This window comes from Hemitrygon akajei, unplaced genomic scaffold (assembly GCF_048418815.1).
Source record: "Hemitrygon akajei unplaced genomic scaffold, sHemAka1.3 Scf000047, whole genome shotgun sequence".
Classification (NCBI taxonomy): domain Eukaryota; kingdom Metazoa; phylum Chordata; class Chondrichthyes; order Myliobatiformes; family Dasyatidae; genus Hemitrygon; species Hemitrygon akajei.
Window position 1 is genome coordinate 2783526 of NW_027331933.1, and position 17624 is coordinate 2801149.

Consider the following 17624-nt stretch of genomic DNA (forward strand, 5'->3'; position numbering starts at 1 on the left):
ACCATGTTTCACTAATAGATACAACATCATATTTCCAGTTATCAATCCATACTCTAAGCTCATCCACCTTTCTTACAATGCTCCTAGCATTAAAATAGATGCATTCAAGAAACTTTCCACCTCTTCCTCTCTGTTTATCCCTAACGGTGCAAACAACTTTATTATCTCTTTTTTTTCCTTCTCCCCTACATCTTCGTTCTGAGTGCTCCTACATCAGGGAAGAAGTTCAAATGATCTCTGTGTTAAAAGTTTAGCCATCATGGTGACTAAAGGCAGCTGCAGGTTCATGAGGGACTGTTGCTGTCAGATTCTGCAGTTCTTGCGGCGGCTCATCGCACCCAGGACTGAACCCTGGTCACTGAGCATTGGAGGAGTCTGTTCAGTTGATGTTAGCCTTAAACTAGACTGGCATTTAATATTGTGGATCTGTGAAAGGTAAATCAGTTCTGTATCAAATCCCGTGTCTCAGGTACTTACTGTCTCTACCACACTCACAATGTACACTAGAAAGGCCAATCAGCCCATCTGATTCCTGCCCATGTTTCTGTTCCATATCAGTATATCAAAATCTATCCCTGCCGTTCCCCTCTCACCCTCCCTGAGATGACAGGTTGCATCTAGTCACCACTCCGTGGGATAGGAGATTTCCCATGAATTTCATGGGAACATATAAATGCACAACACATTACTGATGCTTTGTCCCACATTGCTGTGCCGACCATGTATCTTACTCTAGAAGCTGCTTAGAATTACCCTGCCGCATAGCCACCTATTTTCCTAAGCTCCATGTACCTATCTGAGAGTCTCTTAAAAGACCCTATTATATCTGCCTCTACCACCGTCGCTGGCTGTGCATTCCACACACACACCACTCTTTGCTTAAAAAACTTAGCTCTGACATCTCCTCTGTACCTACTTCCAAGCAGCTTAAACCTATTCCCCCTCGTGTTAGCAGTTTCTGCCCTGGAAAAAAGCCTCTGGCTATCCACACGACCAATGCCTCTCATCATCTTATACACCTGCATGATTTTCTCCAGGGTGAATAAGACGATGACCTCACTGTGGTTTTGACGTTCTCTCTCTCCCTCTGTCTCTGATGTCACAGTCCCGCCTCAATAAGGCGCTTAAAGCGACACTCACAGTAAGCGAACCTGCGGTCTCGTAACACAATGCACCTCTAAAGTCTGACAGCAGACTAGCGAGTGAATCTTCGATGGTGCAGAGTCAGAAACCGAAGAGTTGTCAGCCTGAGTCAGGGCTTTGGGGCTCCAGAAAGAGATGGGGTCTAGACTTTACCAGGAGGAGGAGGAGGAGGAGGAGGAATCAGACCAGCAGGATGTGGCTACAAAAGAAAGGTCAGAAACATTTGGAAACTGGTTGACCGGGAAAAAAGGTGGTTAATTTCAGGCAGCAATTGTGAAGAGGAATAAAAAGACAATGTTTAGGCCGAGCCCCTTCAGCATGCCTAGCCTGTGTACTCCGCTGCTTAGTTGCTCTCTGAATTGCAGAGTTCCTCCAGCGTTTTGTGTGTGTGCATCTCTGTATTTCCAGCAACTGCAGAATCTCCTGTGTTTTATATCTGCATTTTACTTTGGCATTAGATACACGTTGATATTGAGTATATTGCTTATGGGAGCCGCTTTCTGCGTTAAAACAGCTGCAGATTTTTCTATACACACGATTAAAAAAAATGAGGTATGGACATTGAACCGGTGCTTGCAGAAATGTTTAATGGCACCGTGATTACCCAGAGGGCCATGCATTAAGAATTTTGCCAGCACTGAAGCGCCGATGAAATGCACCAATGTCAGACTGAGGATGTCACCGAGTATCACGCATGCGCGCAGTACACAGAAGGCCTTGAAAATGTCGGGTGCAGGTAAGAGCGATTCTCCATGTTTTTATCTTAAACACCGACTTCAGGACAATTCCTGTGAAATCCGGACACCGTGGCCAACAATCCCGGGACAGTCCCGCTCTTGTCCCTGTCTCTCAGCCCCACGATCCGTACACGGGCCCCGGGGAGCTTCCGGCTGCTGAGGGAATGGGAACCGATGGATCTCTCAGACAGAGCTTAGCTCCGGCTATAATAAAGGCAAGGATTAGGAACTCAGAGAAAGGGAACAAAATCTTTTACATCACCAGTTGAGAAAATCACCTTTGTTCTATCTCCAATCACTAACAAGAGAAAATCTGCAGATGCTGGAAATCCAAGCAACACTCACAAAATGCTGGAGGAATTCAGCATTAGTACTCTTTTCCATAGATGCTGCCCGGCCTGCTGAGCTCCTCCAGTATTTTGTGCCTGTTGCTTGTTCTACCTCCTCTTGTTCTGGACATTTCTACCCGTGAGAACATGTTTTGTCCCATTTTCTCTGGGTAGTTAATGATGGCAAACACCTTTGTCCTGGGCAGCAAGTAGCTTTCACATCCCAAATGTGCCAGGCTCCAATGAAACAGACTACTGCCCTTCCCTTCATATTCATTGGCATTACCATCACTGAGTTCACCACTGTCAGTCATTGGGGGAGGCTTCAGGGGAATACAGAAACTGGTGATACTTGTGTGTTTTCTGGTGTTGCAAAAGTTGCTGGAGAATTTGCAAGTGGGAAGAAGTGGAGTGATATTTGGAAATCTGACTTTTTAAAGCGTAACTTAGCAAGCAAACCACATATGGACAATATGCAAAAACTTTGGTGAGAAAATCCTTCATTACCCATTACAGGCCAGCTACATAGGTTGTGTGAGAGTGCAGATGAACTGGATCAAACCCAGAGGAGATCAAAGTTCCTATTGACAGTGATTTGCTAGCTGTGAAAATGAATACCTCTCTATAAAAAAATTCACTGTGCACATCTTGTCACTGTGTAAAAAAAAAAAATGCACAGTGCAAGACTTATGTACACACTGGTTATTACAAATTCGAGGGGTATTGGAGGGAAGATGGGGAGACCTGTAGTGTCCCTGATGCCCTCACTTACAAGAAATGCATCCAGCTGCAGCTTGTAACCCTGCACTTTAAGGAGTTGGAACTTGAAACGCATATGGGGAATGATGGTCATTCCAAATACCAGCACTCTGCCCAGTCAGGAGATGATTTCTCTTCCAACTTGGGTGTAACCTCACTGTAACAGTGTGATACCAAATCAAACCTTGGCAACTCAAGTAATCTCATCTGAGATGTTGTCCTACACCCATTGATGGATTTTGTAAATCTTTTACAGGTTAAAAAAGGGAAGGAATTTGTCTCCAGGAATCTCAAACTGGACACGCCAGTTTTGTTGTCTCTGTCTAGATATTTAAGAAGTGGAACAAGGGATCCTATCAACCATCCTTCCTGCTCAGACTGTGGGGAGGGATTCATTCGGTCATCTGAGCAACTAGCAAGCCCGGCATTTTACACAGGAGAAAGGCCGTTCACCTGCTCAGACAGTGGGAATAGATTCACTCGGTCATCTCAACTGAAGGTACATCAGCAAGTTCACACTGGGCAAGGCCATTCACCTGTTCTCTGTGTGAGAAGGGATTCAGTCGGTCTTCCCACCTGTGGACACACCAGTCAGTTCACACTGGGCAGAGGCTGGTCAACTGCTGAATTTCAGGGAAGGGATTCTCTCGGTCATCTGACCTAATGGCACACCAACATGTTCACACCAGGGGGCTGCCATTCACCTGCACAGTCTGCGGGAAGGGATTCACTCATTCATCCAACCTACTGAGTCATCAGCGAGTTCACACTGGGGAAAAGCCATTCACCTGCTCAGTCTGCGGGAAGGGATTCACTCATTCATCCAACCTACTGAGTCATCAGCGAGTTCACACTGGGGAGAGGCCATTCACCTGCTCAGTCTGTGGGAAGGGATTCACTCAGTCATCCAACCTACAGAGTCATCAGCGAGTTCACACTGGGGAGAGGCCGTTCACCTGCTCAGTCTGTGGGAAGGGATTCACTGATTCATCCCACCTACTGAGTCATCAGCGAGTTCACACTGGGGAGAAGCCATTCACCTGCTCAGAATGTGGGAAGGGATTCACACAGTCATCCCACCTGCAGGGTCATCAGCGAGTTCACACAGGGGAGAAGCCGTTCACCTGCTCAGTCTGTGGGAAAGGCTTCACACAGTCATCCAAACTACTGGTCCACCAGCAAGTTCACACTGGGGAGAGGCCATTCACCTGCTCACCATGCGGGAAGGGATTCACTAGCTCATCTAAACTGAAGGTACATCAGAGAGTTCACACTGGGGAGAAGCCATTCACCTGCTCAGTCTGTGGCAAGGGATTCACTCAGTCATCCCAACTACAGAGTCATCAGCGAGTTCACACTGGGGAGAGGCCGTTCACCTGCTCAGAATGTGGGAAGGGATTCACTCAGTCATCCAGCCTACAGAGTCATCAGCGAGTTCACACTGGGGAGAGCCCGTTCACCTGCTCAGAATGTGGGAAGGGATTCGTACTGTCATTCTACCTACAGAGACACCAGCGAGTTCACACTGGGGAGAGGCCATTCACCTGCTCAGTCTGTGGGAAGGGATTCACTCAGTCATCCAACCTACTGGTACATCAGCGAGTTCACACTGGGGAGAAGCCATTCTCCTGTTCAGTCTGTGGGAAGCGATTCACTCATTCACACCATCTGCAGAATCATCAGCGAGTTCACACTGGGGAGAAGCCGTTCACCTGCTTAGACTGTGGGATAGGATTCACTCAGTCATCACAACTACTGGCACAGCAGTCAGTTCACAGTGGGGACGGGCCGTTGTTATGAATCCCTGGGTTTCGTTTGCTGTGGACTGTAATTTTAAGAGAGAGAGATTAAGAAGGTATTCACTTTCAGAATCAGAATCAGAATCAGTCTGACTTGCAGCTTATTTACATCACTCACTGCTTGTTTAGTTTTAACCGAGGACACAGACACTCAGAGTCAGACGGAGACGAAGGAGGAAAAACTAAAGGATCGAAACCAGGGAACTAGTGGCCAAGGGTCACTGTTTGGAACTTTCCTATGCCCACAAGGGTGGGTTAATTATACAATCACCGTACATCGAATGTGTGGTTGTCACCTTGTTTGATCCATAGGAGTGGATCGGATTTGGCGCATCCTGTGGAGAACACTTATGTGTTAGCCCTTGCCTGGGGTAATTCACTGGAAGACGATACACCTTGTGACAAGTCACTTTCGGTGATAATTTGTATATGGATTTGGAGCGATGACGGATAAAATCTACAGTGACTGTTCTCTCGTTTTACCACCGTGGAAACTGTGGAATTCTACATATTTGCGTTCTCTCACCATTTACCCTGGATTACAAATCTCTCTCTCTGATCGCCTCTTCTGTAGTTGAACTGAACTTTCATACTTTACCATCTCAAGACTCCAAGCCTTGTTTCCCCCGAGCTCAATAGTTTGGGAGTTATATTTACACACATTTATAAACTTAACACTGTTAACTTCTGTTTATCTTCTTTAAGTTGCAATATTACAAGTAGATTCTAATAAAGACAGATTTAACATCAAAACCAGACTCCGGGTGTAGTCTATTGCTGCTGGCTTGTTTCTAAAGCATTATGGTTCGTAACAAATTTGGGGCGTGCGTCTGGGATATGAACAAATTTGGGGGCTATTGATCGAAGAATTATTGATTTGATTGGGGAAATCCCTTTTGATTCATTTGTGTGTGGAAATCAGCAGCAGTGGACATTTATAAATTTCTGCAGGCGCCAACCCCTGAGGCATTAGGAAAAGCCAAAAAGAATGAATTGCTGACTGTTGCTAATGGGCTGAATCTTAAGCAGGTAAGGGGGTGTGAAGGACCAGGGCAACCATAAACTGGGAGAGGAGGTAAAGGTAAAACAATAGGGGTTTTATTATAAAATATAGTCATCCACCCCCTTTTTCAGAGACTGGGATCCCTGGTTCAACCGGTAATGATGTGCATTTCAATGTGTTCACCTGTCAGTCCTCGATTCTCTAAATGAAAGGGTTATCACATTTGATCTTCCTTCATATGATGACCCAACCATTTCAGGGATCAGTCTGTTGAAACTTCATTACACACTCTATAACAAATACTCTCTAACCACTTTGTTAATCCTCTGTGCAAAAAATATCCATCTTCCGCAACCCCGTGTTGCCCCAACCACTCACCTCCTACCCCTGTCATTGGCCCCACTTGCAGGTCAACCGTCTGCCGGTGTTTCCCCCCCAATGTGAATCCCTGTGTTCGCCACCACCGTGGGCTCAGACATTTCCACCGGGACAAACATCCTGTCCGCCCCCTCTCACACCATCTATTTCCTTTCAATAAAAACCCTCCTCTCCCTCCCCAGGGAACTGGCATCAAACCGACGGGCCGAGCGGTCTCCTCCTACCTCTCGGTGACACATCAGACTCCGGCCGAAGAAGATGCTTCACAAATGCCCCAACTTCCCTTGGAGGGAAATGGAAATAAATAAAAAAACGGGCATTTACTCCGCTGTGATGTGGAGTTTGAGGCCGGAGCGGGAGGCGAACTCAGCGGGGGAAACGCCCTCTGGACTTGTCCACCTCTGCGACTGGTGGTAACAAGTGATTGACATCGCTTTGCACCAATGGGAATCCTCTGTTGACAGTGGTGGGGGAGGGCTGGTCACGTGATTATTAGCCCCGCTAGTAAACTGATAAAGCCCGAGCTTACCTGCGCATGGATGACGTAAGACGCTGTGCACGTAAGGGCAGATCCCAGTGTGGGAAGCCCATGCGTGACGTCAGGCGCGATGGGGTCTGTGTGACGTCACCTGTGGAGATGCATTCGCATTTAAATGCACCTTAATGTGCGTTTCTTATGATTTCAGAGGGACAACAACATTAATCACCGGTTTCATAACTGAATCCAGTGTTGTGAGATGTAAAGTCCCCTGTTATGTGTCCGGCTGTGCCGTGTTGTTTGGGGGCTTTTGATCGATTAATTATCGATTTGATTGGGGAAATCCCTTTTGATTTATTTGTGTGTGGAAATCAGCAGCAGTGGATATTGATAAATTTCTGTAGGTTGGATGACTGAGTGAATCCCTTCCCACGTACTTCCTCATCCAGGTCATCCACTCTTGGTCTTCCTGGAATCATTCTTTGAAACTTCTCCGGACCCACTCCAATACGAGCACATCCTTTGCTCAGATAATAAGTCGGAAGTACAGGTCGGAATCTGCTCACCATACACCAACAGTGATCTGCCCAATGCGTTATAAAGCTATAGTATCGCATCCTTGCTCTTATATTGCTAACATTGCAGTTGTCATCCTTAATCAACTCAATCTGCAAGCAAACCTTTAGGGCCTCTTGCTCAAGGACTCACAAGCACTTATGCACCTCTAATTTTTTTCAAGTTTCTCCCATTTATTTTTTTTTCTACGCCCAATTACTTCTACCAAATGTACATGACTTGCATACACTGTATTTCAACTGCTACTTTGCTGGCATTCTCCAGACCTATCGAAGTCCTTCTGCAGACTCCCGCTTTGCTCTAAACTACCTGTCCCGTACCTATCTTTGTATCAACTGCAATGTTCGTCACCAAGGTATCAATTCCGTCATCCGTATCATTCAGATTTAACATGAAACGATGCGGTCTCAATACTGACCCCTGCAGAACAGCATTAGTTACCGACAGCAAAACAGAATTGCCCACATTATTCTGACTCTTTCTCCCTTGTCAGTACAAGTTTCTTTCCTGTAATTCCATGAGCTGTGATCCTGTTCAGCAGCCTCACGTGCAGCACCTTAGAAACATAGAAAACCTGCAGCACGTTACAGGCCCTTTGGCTCACAAAGCGATGCCGAACATGTCCTTGCTCTAGAAATGCCAAGGGTTACCTACAGTTCTCTATTTTTCTCAGCTCCGTGTACCTATCCAGGAGTCTCTTAAAAGACCCTGTCGTATCCGCCTCCACCACCATTGCCGGCAGCCCATTCCAAGCACTCACCACTCTCTGTGTAAAAAACTTACCCCTGACATCTCCTCTGTACCTACTTCCAAGCATCTTCAAACTATGCCCTCTCGTGCTAGCAATTTCAGCCCTGGGAAAAAGCCTCGAACTATCCACACGATCAATGTCTCTCATGTTCTTGAACACCTCTATCAGGTCACATCTCATCCTCCATCACTCCAAGGAGAAAAGACTGAGTTCACTCAAACTATTCTCAAAAGGCATGCTCCCCAATCCAAACAACATCCTCGTAAATCTCCTCAGCACCCTTTCTATGGCTTCCACATCCTTCCTGTAGTTTGGCGACCAGAACTGAGCACAGTACTCCAAGTGGGGTCTGACCAAAGTCCTATATAGCTGCAACATTACATCTCGGCTTTTAAACTCAAGCCTGGGATTGATTAAGGCCAATGCACAGTATGGCTTCTTAACCACAGAGTCAACTACATAGCAGCTTTGAGTGTCCTATGGACTCCGTCCCCAAGATCCCTCTGTTCCTCCACACTGCCAAGAGGCTTACCATTAATACTATATTCTATCATATTTGACCGAAGCAAATGAACCACATCACACCTCTTTGGGTTGAACTCCATTTGCCACTTCTCAGCCCAGGTTTGCAGACTATCAATATCCCCCTGCAACCTAACCCAACCTTTGTGTCATCAGCAAATTTACTAACCCGTACCTCCACTTCCTCATCCAGGTCATTTATAAAAGTCACGAAGGGTAGGGGTCCCAGAACCGATCCCTGAGGCAGACCACTGGTCACCGACCTCCATGCAGAATATGACCAGTCTACAACCACTCTTTGTCTTCTGTGAGCAAGCCAGTTCTGTATGCACAAAGCAATGCGCCCTTGGATCCCAGGCCTCCTTACTTTCTCAATAAGCCTTGGATGGGGTACCTTGTTGAAGATCATCTGAAAATCCAAGCAAACAACATACACTGCCTCTGCTTTATCTATCTTGCCTGTTATTTCCGCAAAGTATTCCAAGAGATTTGTCAGTCAAGATTTCCTCGAAACAATCCGGCTGTCTTTGGCCTACTTCATCATGTTTCCCCAATTACAGTACCCAAAAAACGCACTCTTAGTACACTCTAACATCTTCCTGACCACTAAGGTCAGACTAACTGTCCAATAATTTTCTATCTTGTGCCCCCTCTCTTAAAGAGTGGAGTGACATTTGCAAATTTCTGGTCCACCAGAACCGTTCCAAAAATCTAGTGATTTCTGAAAGATCATTACTCATCACTTGAAGAGAAAACTAAGGGGGAACTTCTTCATTCAGAGGTGGGGAGAGTGTGCACCGAGCTGCCAGAGCAAGTGGCAGGGACGATTGTAATCTTTAAGAGAAGTTTGCTTTGGTCACTGGATGAGAAGCATATGGAGGGCTATGGTCCAGGTGGAAGTTGTTGGAACTCAGAAGATTAATGCTTTAGCACGGACTAGACTGGCCGAATGGCATTTTCCTGTGTTGTAGTGTTTTATGACTCTAATGCCTTCACAATCTCTTCAGCTACCTCTTTCTGAACTCTGCGGTGTCTTATCTACCTTCAGGCCTTTCAGCTTCAAAAACACCTTCTCTCCTTGGTAAAAGCATGTATCCTCACTTCTGCCCCAGGTACTGCTGAATGTTTGGCATTTATGTAATAAATTTAATGACACAGCTGTAGTGGGTGACTTCAATCTGCAGGAGGATTGGGAAAGTCAGATTGGCGTGAGATCGCAAAAGAGGGGATGTACTGAATGCAAACAAAATGGCTTTTTAGAGCAGCTGATGGTTGAGCCTACTCGTGGAACTGCTATCTTAGATTGGGTGTTGTGTAATAACCCAGATCTTATTAGGGAGGTTAATGTAAAGGAGCCATTAGAAAGCAGTGATCATAATATGATTGAATTCCTACTGCAATTTGTGAGGGAGAAGCACAGGTCACATGCGTAGTATCGCAATGGAATGGAAGGGAATTACAGAGGCGTGAGAGAGGTGATTCCCCGGGTGGATTGGAGGATGCTGGTGGAGATGACGCCAGAGCAGAAATGGCTGACGTTTCTGGGAATAGTTCATAATGTGCAGGATAGATATGTCCCACAGACGTAGTTCTCAAACAGCGGGGCTAGGCTGTCGTGGCTGACAAAGGAAGTTAAGGACTGTATAAAAGCATATAAGGTAGCAAAAGTGAGTAGTAGGTTGGATAATTGGGTAGCTTTTAACATCCAACAACAGGCAAATTTAAAATAAAAGCTATAAGGGGAAAAACGAAATATGACAGCAAACTATACAATAATATAAACCAGTTATAAAAAAAAATACGAAAGGAAGGCGAGAGTTGATATTGGACCACTGGAAAATGATGCTCATGGGGTACAAATGGGGAAGAGCTGGTAGATGAACTAGATAGGTACTTTGCATCCGTCTTGTCTGTGGAAGACACTACCAGTGTGCCAGAGATCCGTGAGTGTCAGGGAGCAGGAGTGAGTGCCATTGCTGTTACAAAGGAAAACGTGCTAGGCAAACTCAGGTTCTTAAAGTGGATAAGTCACCTGGACCAGATAGACTACATCCCAGAGTCCTGAGAGAGGCTGCTGGAGAGATAACAGATGCATTGTTCATGACACATCAAGAATCACTTGATAACACATGAGGTTTTGGGGTACTAGGAGACTAATGAAATAATAAGTCAAAGCCAGCATAGGTTCGGTACAGGGAAATCTTGCCTGACAAATCTGTTACAGATCTTCGAGGAAGTCATAAGCATGATGGACAAACGAGAGGCAGTGGATATCATTTACTTGGATTTTCAGAAAGCATCTGATAAGGTGTCACACATGAAACTGCTTAACAGGATAAAATCCGAAGTAATACTGGCATGGATAGAGGAATGGCTGACAGCCAAGAGGCAGCAAGTGGGAATAAAAGGGGCCTTTTCTGGTTGGCCAGCAGTGACTTGTGGTCTTCAGGGGTCAGTATACGGTCCGCTACTTCTCACATGGTTTGTCAGTGATCTGGATAATGGAACTGATGGGGTTGTGTGGCTCAGACTGTGGGAAGGGATTCACCACATCATCTCACCTACTGACTCACCAGTCAGTTCACACTGTAGTGAGGGATTTCACCTGCTTAGTCTGTGGGAAAGGATTTGCTCAGTCATCTAACCTACAGACACACCAGCGAGTTCACACTGGGGAGAGGCCGTTCACCTGCTCAGACTGTGGAAAGGGATTCACATAGTTAGGTAGCCTACAAGCACACCAGTTAGTTCACACTGGGGAGACGCTGTTCACCTGTTCAGACTGTGGGAAGAGATCCACTACATCATCTCACCTAGTGACTCACCAGTCAGTTCACACTGCAGTGAGGGATTTCACCCGCTCAGATTGTGAGAAGGGATTCACTCAGTCATCTGATCTGCTGGCATACAAGTGAGTTCCACTGGGGAGAGGCCTTCGACCTGTGAATGTGGGAAGGCATTCACACGATCATCTCATCTATTAAACCACCAGCGAGTTCACATCACTTAGAGGCCGATCGTCCGCTCAGACTTTGGGAAGAGATTCTCTCAACCGTCTCCACCAAGGCTGCATCATTGTGTTCCACTGGGGAGAGGCCGTTCACCTGCTGTGAATATAGGAAGGGATTCACTCAGTAATCTAACCTTGTAACACACGACTGGGTTCACACTGGGGAGAAAGTTTCAATAAGCTGTAGGCTGGATATTTGCCCATACCCGTTGCTGAATGCAATTTCGAGAGTGACTGGGGGAGTCTAGTACAAGAGGGCATGACTTAAGGTTTGCAGGGCGCCCATTCAGAACAGAGATGCGAAGAATTTTTTTTAGTCAGAGGGTGGTGAATCTGTGGCATTTGTTGCCATGGGTAGCAGTGGAGGCCAAGTCATTGGGTGTGTTTAAGGCAGAGATTGATAGGTATCTGAGTAGTCAGGGCATCAAAGGTTATGGTGAGAAGGTGGGGGAATGGGACTGAAGGGCAGATTGGATCAGCTCATGATGAAATGGTGGAGCAAACTCGATGGGCCGAATGGCTGATTCTGCTCCTCTGTCTTATGGTCTTATGTGATTTTTTTTCTCATTTGTGTTATTCCTCTTCCTCCTTCTGTCCAAGGTAGTGTTAATCTCAGTGGGTTTGAGTGTAAATAGTCTTTTCTAAACTTGTCATTTCAGTTCTTACTTATCTTTGTAAATTTTACTGATCGAAATGGGACTAAGATATTTTCATTAAAAAAAAGTCAATGCCGGTATTGATGGAAGTGTTTATTGCCTTTGTTGTAATTGTTAACTATTGAGCTCTGTTCGGCAGTTTTTTAAAGCCTTGAAATAAATTTTGTCAAAGGTTTTCCCAATATTGCACAACTTTCTGTTGTTTTTGCTTGTTGATTTTTCAGATACGTGGATATCACGAGTCCCGGTGAAGGGTCACGGCCGGAAATGTTGATTCCCATCCATAGATGCTGCCTGACATGCTGAGCTTCTCCAGCACTTTGTGTGAATTTCTCTCGATTTCTTGCATCTGCAGGTCCTCCTGTTTCCCAGATATTTATATGTTTAGTGAAATAACAAGCCGGCCGTGGGGTTGTGTGGCTCTGTTGGTGAAATATTAAATAAAATCATTAGATAAGAGGTGGCATAGGGTTGGGCGGTGTAGAATCTGTGGGTAGTATTAAGGAATAGCAAATGTACAAAAAGACCCTGATGGGAATTGTATAGTGACCCCAAAACAGTAGTAAGTATGTGGTCCACAAATTACAATGAGAGATAGAAAATGAGTGCCAAAAGGGCAATGTTACAATAGTCATGGGCGATTGTCATGCCAGTGATTAGGAAAATCAGGATGGTGTTGGTCTCAAGAGGAGGAATTCCTAGAATGCCTACAAGATGCATTTTTAGAGCAGCTCGTGGCTGAGCCCACTTGGGGGTCAGCTATTCTGGATTGGGTGTTGTAATGAACCGGAATTAATTAGGTCACTTGAGTCCAAAGAACCCTTAGGGGCAAGTGTTCTTAACATGATCAAATTCACCTTGACATTAGAGAAAGAGAAACTAAAGACAGATATGGAATAAAGAGAATTAGAGAGGCATGAGAGAAAAAATTGTCAAAATTGATTTGAAAAGAACACGGGCAGGGATTAAAACAGAGCAACAATGGCTGGAATTTCTGGAAGCAATTCGGAAGTCACAGAGAGGAAGTGGTATTCTAAAGGTAAGGTGACAAAACCGTGGCTGATAAGAGAAACCAAAGACACCATATAAAACAAAGAGAGGGCACAGAACAAAAAATACTGAGAAGTTAGAGGATTGGGAAGCTTTTAAAAATGATCAGAATGCAACTAAAATCATTAAAAAGGAAAAGATGGAATACTTAGGTGAGCTAGCCGGTAATATTAAAGAGGATATCATTTTTTTCTTCAGATACATACAGTGCAAAAGAGAGGCAGAATTGGATATCAAACCACTGGGGAATGATGCTGGAGAGGTAGTAATTGGGTGGGGGTGAAAGGTGATGGCTGATGTACTGAATCAGTATCGTACTCTTTGGAAGACTCTGGCAGGAGTATCGAAGTCCCAGATGTCAGTGGTCAGAATGTGTAAAGTTACGTTACTCGGGGGAAAGTAGAAGGAAAGGCGATGAGCTGTGATTTTTTTACTGGAAGGAGAAATCGATATTCATGCCTTCAGGTTGGAGCTATGCAGTTGGAATATGATGTGTTTCATTTCAACCCTGAGGCTGTCACGTTGAACAACTCCAGCCATTGCTATTCTGCCATCATCCCTGCTAGTGTCCCCTTCCAATCAACTTCGGTAAGCTCTTCTCCCGTGCTTCTACGTAGTTCCCCTCACCCTACTAATAAAGATGCATCTTGTTGTACCTTTCCCCTCTCAAAGTGCAGGGTGAATTGCAACATGTTATGATCACAGCGTCAACATGGTTCCTTTACCATAAGCTCCCTAATCAAATTTGGTTCTTTGGACAACACCCAATCCAGAATTAACATTTCTCAAGAGGGCACAAATACAAGCTATTCTAAAAGGCATTGCATTAGTATTTTCCAAATGCCCTCTCTTGAGATCAAACACCAACCAAATTTTCATAACCTACCTCCACCCATCCCGTTCATGGACTGTTTGTCCCACTCACATCGGGGGGTAGATACGCAGCATCCTCGCCAGGACTACCAGCCTTTGGGACAGATACTTTTCCCAAGCAGTAAAGCTAATAAATATCTCTACCCACTAACCCACCCTTCCACACCGCCAAACACCTTTAACATTTCCAGTCTGTCATCTTATATGCAGGCATCCTATGCCGAGCGTCACTTTATGAACATATAATCAATCCGTGCACAGTATATAAGCCGTGGATATATGTTGCTTTTATTGTGTTTCTGTATTGCATTGGAACTGGAGTAATAATTATTTCAACCTCATTTACACCTGTTTGCTGGAAATGGAATTAAACAACCCTGAATCTTGAAGAAACATTTCAGCAGGCTGCAGCGTCACATTTCTGTCTCTCAGCGTTTTTGCGGCAGAGCGCCATCGGGTGACAATGGACTCCACCGATCTGGGGGTCCTGTTATTATGGCAAATCACCACTAAGGGGCAGTGTTGTCCACAAGAGGGAGCGGTTTACAGCGGTAGAGTGGTGTAGTGGACTGGAAGCCAACTGCAAGTGGATGAAGTGCCAGAGATGCCCCAAACCACTCTCCTCACCACTAGTCAGGGTCCCAAACAGTCCTTCCATTTGAGGCAAATTTTCAACATCGTGCCTGTTGGGATCATCTACTGTTTCCAGTTTTCCAGGTGTGACCTCCTCGACATTAGTGAGACCCGATGTAGTCTCTGCATTCTGCACTCTGTCCCGATGAGATTCTGCAGATGTTGGAGATGCAAAGTAACAGACACAAAATGTTGGAGGAAGTCAGGAGGTCAGGTAGCTTCTATAGAGGGGGATAAAGCAAAACAGAGATTTCCTGCCGGGACCCTTCATCAGGACTGGAAGTGGGGAGGAGCCGGAATAAGATGGTGCGGGGAGTGGAAAGAGTCCAAGCTGGTAGATGATAGGTGAAGCCAGATAAGAGTGAAGGTGAGTGGGTGGGGGAGGTGGGAGATGAAGTGAGACGCTGTGAGGTGGTAGGTGGAAAATGCAAAGGGCTGAAAAGGAGGAATCTGATAGGAGAGGAGAGCGGACAATGGGGAAGTAAAGGGGAACCAGACGGAGAAAATCCGCAGCGGAGGAGAGAGAAGTGAGGAGACAGAATGGAGGAGACTGGCGTGTGGGTTGATGAAATGAAAACATGGAGATAGAAGTTAAAGATATCGATGTTCATGCCATCCGGATGTAATATGAGGTGTTGCTCCTCCAACCAGAGAGTGCACTCATCGTGTTAGTTAAACAATGAACCGGAAGGGAGAGTGGATTAATAATTTTCCCCTGGGATCTCTATTAAATCAATCCTCTCTCACCTTAAACCAGTCCTCTCTGGTTGTTGATTCCACAAAAATGGGGTAAAAGAAAAAAATAAACTTAGAAAACCTACAGCATAATACAGGCCCTTCGGCCCACAAAGTTGTGCTGAGCATGCCCCTAAATTAGAATTTACGAGGGTCACCCATAGCCCTCTATTTTTCTAAGCTCCGTGTACCTATCCAGTAGTCTCTTAAAAGACCCTATCGTAGCCGCCTCCACCACCATTGCCGGCAGCCCATTCCAAGCACTCACCACTCTGAGTATAAAACTTACCCCTGACATCTCCTCTGTACCTGCTCCCAAGCACATTAAACCAGTGCCCTCTGTGGCAGCCATTTTAGCCCTGAGGAAAAGCCGCTGACTATCTACACGATCAATGCCTCTCATAATCTTGTACACCTCTATCAGGTCACCTCTCATCCTCAGTCGCTCCAAGGAGAAAAGGCCGAATTCTCTCAACTGCGCACATTCTCCGTTTTTGTACACTTATAGTTTGGAACACCTGCATAATGTCGGCCTCATTAGTAAGTCTTCGGAATCTGTTGAATTTCTAACACTGCTAGTGTACTGTAGAGAGTCATCTCAGGCCTGCTAAACCCTACCACTGATTCTGTTCCAAGACTGTCCTTTTAAATCCTCCCCTGTTGTTCCCCTCTCGTTCTCCCTGTGGAATGGGTTTCAGTCACCACTTTCTGGGTGAAGAGGTTCCCCTTGAATTCCCTGCAGACTGAAGAAGACGAGCTGACTGCAGTTCTGTCCAACATGTTCTTCGCCCCTCTCATCTCTGGACTGAGGAAGAATTACTTTGGTAGTTAACTTCCTTATTCACGACTCATTTCCACATTATGGGTCATTTTCCCTGCTTCTAAAAGTTGTTGAAAACACCCGTCCTTTAAAGACTGAAAGCGGAATGGGGAACCACCTGTCAGATGTTCAACGAAGCAGGGTCAGAAACCCGAGGGGGGTCTACACAGGGCAGAGTTTGGGGCTCTGGGCAATGGTCGGGTGATGAAGAGAAGGGAATCAGTAGTGGGACGTGGCAACGAATGACAGAGTCACAACATTTGGAAGCTGATTGACAGAGAAAATCTTTCGGTTGTCTGACTGATGACACAAACAATGCCTGTGGTGAGGTACTCCACTGGTCGAGGAACACAGGTGTGCTGGGAATGGTTTAATCTGTTGGGGGAGTTGTTTCTGCTTGTTTATCCTGTAATATTATATCCGGATGGTTATTATGGATTGTCCTATCTGAAATAATGTATTGATTATCATATAATTTGTAAGATTTTGACACTAAAACTGTATCGGGCTTGAATTTATGGTACCTCTATGAAGTGATGGAGGGCATTCATGAGTTTGTATTTTAAAGCAAGATTTTGGTGAATGATATTTGCCATTTGTTTGTACCTTTGTAAGTAATGTGATTGAGTTACTGCTGCAGGATCCTGGAATGTGTTGGATTGTGTCTGGTTTCTCTGGCATTTTCTGCACTTACTGCCTTGTTTGTTTATATTTCATGTATTTTTGATGTTTTCCCCCTTTTGTAAAACATCTTGTCCTGTATTTCTGCAGGGAACCCCTTTTTGAGAGTCTCCAACTCTCAGTCAGGTGCCCAAGGCTTCCTTGTCACCATCTAGTCTGCTCAGATCGTTGGGATGTCTCCCATGGAGGATCGTACTCATTCCACTGGTTAATGTTTTCTTCCAGAGTGATGATTTATTGTTCTGAGTTGGCCTCTCATTTAAGTTTTCTGGTCTGTATTTCTTATCACGATTGCATATACACACATGGAGTGCTGAATCCTGTTCATTTTTGATGAAAATATATACTTAAAAGTTTTATCTGACTGTTTTTTCTTGTTTTTTTAATTGAAGTTCATCATCAAACATTTCCAGAAGATGTATCTCAGATATTGTAGATATATATCATATAATCATATATGCCACAAATCTCCGCATAGAATTTATCTGAGGTATACACTTATAGAAAAGAGTGAAAGAAAAAACAAGCAAAAGGAAAAAAAAACTTTGTACAAGTCGGGAGTGATCTTTTTTTTACAACATATTCATTGATTTGTGAGAATAAAATCAGGCCTATGAGGCATTATGTAGTTAAACCATTTTTCCCAGTATGAATCAAATTGTTCCAGATTATGATTATCTTCTCCATTTTG

At 45.0% G+C, this 17624-nt stretch overlaps 3 protein-coding genes across 12 annotated transcripts in view; 1 reads left to right on the forward strand and 2 right to left on the reverse strand.

Annotated features, from left to right (window-relative positions):
- The window catches only part of LOC140720842 (uncharacterized), a 49497-nt gene extending 43977 nt beyond the window's left edge, over window positions 1-5520 (forward strand). For 7 of the 10 annotated variants that reach the window (XM_073035690.1, XM_073035693.1, XM_073035695.1 and 4 more), the window contains one exon: window positions 3225-5520. In XM_073035690.1, the coding sequence (XP_072891791.1) occupies window positions 3632-4768 (1137 nt within the window). In that variant the 5' untranslated portion in view covers window positions 3225-3631 and the 3' untranslated portion in view covers window positions 4769-5520. Of the gene's footprint in view, window positions 1-1657; window positions 1880-3224 lie in introns of all 10 variants that reach the window. The other 3 variants (XM_073035691.1, XM_073035694.1, XM_073035692.1) reach the window with 3 other exon arrangements.
- LOC140720845 (uncharacterized) overlaps window positions 1-17624 on the reverse strand; it is a 202431-nt gene that overhangs the window by 132139 nt on the left and 52668 nt on the right. The gene's annotated exons all lie outside the window — the stretch shown is intronic.
- The window catches only part of LOC140720808 (uncharacterized), a 290042-nt gene that overhangs the window by 87435 nt on the left and 184983 nt on the right, over window positions 1-17624 (reverse strand). The gene's annotated exons all lie outside the window — the stretch shown is intronic.